General features: G+C 53.5%; 1 protein-coding gene across 1 annotated transcript; it reads right to left on the bottom strand.

The window, feature by feature from the left end:
* Positions 1-1,314: 1,314 nt before the first annotated feature.
* PODANS_6_2610 (uncharacterized protein) lies at positions 1,315-2,944 on the bottom strand (the record flags this gene model as incomplete). Its single annotated transcript, XM_001910200.1, has 4 exons — positions 1,315-1,539; positions 1,602-1,889; positions 2,461-2,842; positions 2,928-2,944. 4 exons carry the CDS (start codon positions 2,942-2,944, stop codon positions 1,315-1,317), a joined length of 912 nt encoding a protein of 303 aa, XP_001910235.1.
* Positions 2,945-3,912: the final 968 nt, after the last annotated feature.

Genomic DNA, 3,912 nt, shown 5'->3' with positions numbered 1-3,912 from the left:
CCGATCAGATCTCCCCCCTCAACATCCCCAAAACCCGTCAACGCCCCGGGACAGCCGGAACCTCCGGCACTGAGGCCGCCCTAGCCCTCCAAACCCGCCAGATCTCCGCCCAACTCAGACAAGCCTCCCGCACCGAAAAAGCCTACCGCACCCGCAAACGAGCAGCCGCCGCCCGCGCCAACTACGCCGAGTCGAAAGACCATCTCAGACAAGCCTGGCTTCATTTCGGTCTTGGGATCCGACTCATGTTAGGTGTTGTAAAGTCATCCGCCTACGTGGCCAAAGAAAAGAAATATGAGTGGCAGGCTGGCAGAGAGGAGAAAAAAGCTGCAAAGGAGCAAGAAAAACAGAGGAAGCTGGAAGAGAGAACAGAAAAAGAGGGGAGGGTAGAAAGGAGTCCAGTCGACAGCGACCGCTTGGAAAGGGCGCGCACAGCAGAGGGTGACGACCAAGGATACAGGCAAGAGGAAGACGTCATCAGTGACAACGAGGTCGAGATTGGTGACGGGGAAAAGCAGACAGAGGTGATGGTGGAAAAGGAGCTCCCTACGCCAAAGGAGGAGGACACGATTGATGAGGAGAGGGTTCAGACGAAGCGGTGGAAGGGGAAGGGACGGGCAAAGGGGAAGGGGAGGCAGTAAAGCCCTGGACAGAACAGGATTCATCATTCGAGATGGACCGGCGACACATTGCACAACACTCTCTTCTATTTATTTCCCTTTGCTTACATACACCACACTTCCAACTCCGCAGAGAAGCGGCAGACATTCACTGCTATTTCCTTGACACCCCTATCAACATTACACAATTAATGACGGATGAGACACGAACAAGAACCAGCAAAAGAGGGCACCGCAAGGAACAAAGTAAGACGGAGACCTGTTACTAGGTTTGTTTGGAAACAGCGAAGGATACCTGCATGGGAGTCTAAACGGGGGCTATGAATGCTGTATGAAAGGTGCTTCTTGTTGGCGCTCAAAAAGCTGGTCCCTTTGTGTCTTTGCCAGACACCCGTTGAGACAATGAAGGCACAGAAGATGAAATTGCCTGCCCGTTCAAGATGGAGACCTGATAGTCATAATGGAAGACACATCTGATACCCACGATCGATGTACACACCACACTGCATTTCCATTCCGTGCTTTCAAGTATACCTAACGCTTGATGAATTCACAAAAGGCTTTTAGCATAACAAAACATAAATTATGCCCATAGGACAAATCCTCAGTCTATTTTCCCCATGCTACCAAGCCCATCCCAGAGTAAACACCCTCTTACACCCTCCCAAAAGTCGATACCAGTTGGTTAACCACTTTACGCAGCCTTCTTCGCAAACTCGACTCTGAGAATCAAGTGCCTGAAACCGAAACCGTCCATCTTGGCACAAGCCTTAACAGCGTCACCACGGTCCGCGAAACTGATGAAGGCAAAGCCCTTGGCCAGACCAGTGTCGCGATCTTTGGCCAAGAAGACGCGAGTAACCCGACCGAAGCGCTCGAACATATCGCGCAGCTCGTTCTCTTCCGCCATCTCGGAGACCTATCATTGCCTGTGTCAGCAGATACTCCGCTTCTGGTTTCCCACGTTAACAGTAAACTTACGTTGGTGACTCTGAGCGTGGCCAAGTCGTCCCTCTCGCCATACTTCCCACCCATTCTCTCGCCCGCTCCCGCCCCGGCAGCACCCCCAGCACCACGCAACGCAGGCGGTACATAGCTTCCCTTCTTCCCCGCCCCGGGCGCCCCAGCACCCCCAGGACCGGCCCCCCCAGCCCCAGCATCGTCTCCCATCCCAGCCGCCACATCAGCGCCAGCAGCCTCGCCGATAGGGGCCATCGTATCCTTGTAAGGACATCTCGCCGTGAAATGCTCTCCGTTGCAAATACGACACTACCGAGCAAATTAGTCTCGCAAAATCCATAATCATGAGCTCGTCTGACGTTTCTTGAAGTGGAAAGACTACTTCCAGGCGTCTCCTGCTCGCCATTGCAGATGTCGATATGTTCCCCTCTCTCCCCTTGACAGGATCATCAAACTTATCCATCGATGCCAAGAAAAAGGGAGACGAGGAAAGCAGCATCCACAAGTGCCTGAAGAAAGAGGAGAAGGGGAAAGGGGAGAAGGGGAAAGGGGAAAAGGGAGGGGGGCGGGAGGTAACTGGCTTCCACCAGTCCCTGAAAAAGGGGGGAGAAAGGGGTAAACGCCGCCATCCACCAGTTCCTGCGTTCAGTCCCAACAGGAAGAAGCTCCGTCACGCCAGCCAGCGAGGCGACTCTGAACAGACTTAACCACAGCCACTCATCGCGAAGATCGATAAGAGCTCATGGCCAAGTTAACCAGTCACCTCAACCAGCTGGCAAACAGTAGAGTCACTCCCACACCGCCGGACACTCGCCCTGACGCCCCCTTCCCTCCTCTCCCCCCAAAAACACCACAAAATCACCACCACCCATTCACATACCTTAACCTTCTTATCCTTCAACTTATCCTTCATAGCCTGCGCATTCGGATCCTTGCTCTCATCCTTCGCATCCTTCCTCCAATTAATACTCGGCCGGAAGATGATATTCTCCCCCACGCTCGTCGTGTCGGGCGCCGGCCCGGCCCCGTCCTTGGCCGACTGCCCAAACTTGACCCAGGCCTTGCGCTCGGCAACGCGCGGGTTGACGACCTCGCGGTGGGTGATGTAGCGAATGCGGCGGGTCGTCTTGACTTTTTGGTTCTGGTCGTTGTAGCGGTACTCGATGATGGTGGTGGAGCCGTCCTTGTTTTGGATTTTCTGGGGGGGGGGAAGGTCGGCGGTGGTGAGCTCGTCGAGGTCGTCGTCGTCGGCCCAGTCGTGCCTGGTTGGTGGTGGGAGTTAGTGAGGACCCCAGGGGAAAGGGCACACAAGTGGTGGGTGTGGTTGTGGGGTGTGGTAAGACTCACTTAGCTTGCGCGGCCATTTTGACTGATTTTGCGATCTGCTGGAAGAGGGAGATCGGAAGTGTGATAAATTCGAGAAAAAGTCGGTCGTCCCAGGTCGGTTTCGCCGGTTGCACGCGTTGTTTTCGTGGTGGTGGACGGTTGACAAGTGGTGGGGTGTGGAAGGACAGGAAGGTTCGCTTGACCAAATTTTTGGGATATTCAAAAGTGTGGGGCTGAAAATTGGACAGGAAATCGCCGCCCCTCACTTCAGCGAGTTGTGGTTTTTGCAACGGTGACCTCAACGTTGTTGTGGCTTTGGTGCAGTTTTCAGATGAAGAGAAAATAGGCAGTCACCTGTTTTAGATGCCTCCATTTTTATATATATAAAAAAAAGGCTTTTAATGGCAGGTCGACTTCAACACACCGACTTCATCTGCCCTCGCCCAACCCTACACCGTAACTCAACCGTCAACCCTAACCCCTTCAAATCAACTCATCCCTCCCCCAAAGCCGCATCTGTCACCACAGTCATCACACAAAGACACCCCGTTAAGATTGTTCTCAACCTTTGTATTCAATTCATTTAATCTCCCCTACCCATCCCTTCCCAGACCACTACCGCTAACTAACCATGCCCGATACGAAAGCAACAGAACACCCTAACCCTCTAACCAACCAAGAAGTAATATATATTTATTTATAATAGAAAATGTCGTCAGACGTCGTGTTCTTCTCTGCTTTCTCTGGGTATAAAATCCTTGATGAATCCTTTCCATATTCCTGATCATCATATACCTTCCCCCCCCCCCAGCCCCCCCTCTTCGGCCCCCCCCCCCTTTTGCTGATTCCCCTTCCTTTGCACTTGGCTACTTCCCTGCCTTTTTCCCCTGTTTTTTTTTTTTTTTGGGGGTTTTATGCGCCCGGGGGGGGGGGGGGGGGCATTCTTCTTCTTGCCCCCCCCCGGGGGCCGTCCTTTTGGGGGTTGGGGGTTCGGTTCCGCGGGGGG

Source organism: Podospora anserina, chromosome 6, assembly GCF_000226545.1.
Source record: "Podospora anserina S mat+ genomic DNA chromosome 6, supercontig 2".
NCBI classification, from domain to species: Eukaryota; Fungi; Ascomycota; class Sordariomycetes; order Sordariales; family Podosporaceae; genus Podospora; species Podospora anserina.
This window is presented reverse-complemented; position numbering and strand designations above follow the sequence as displayed.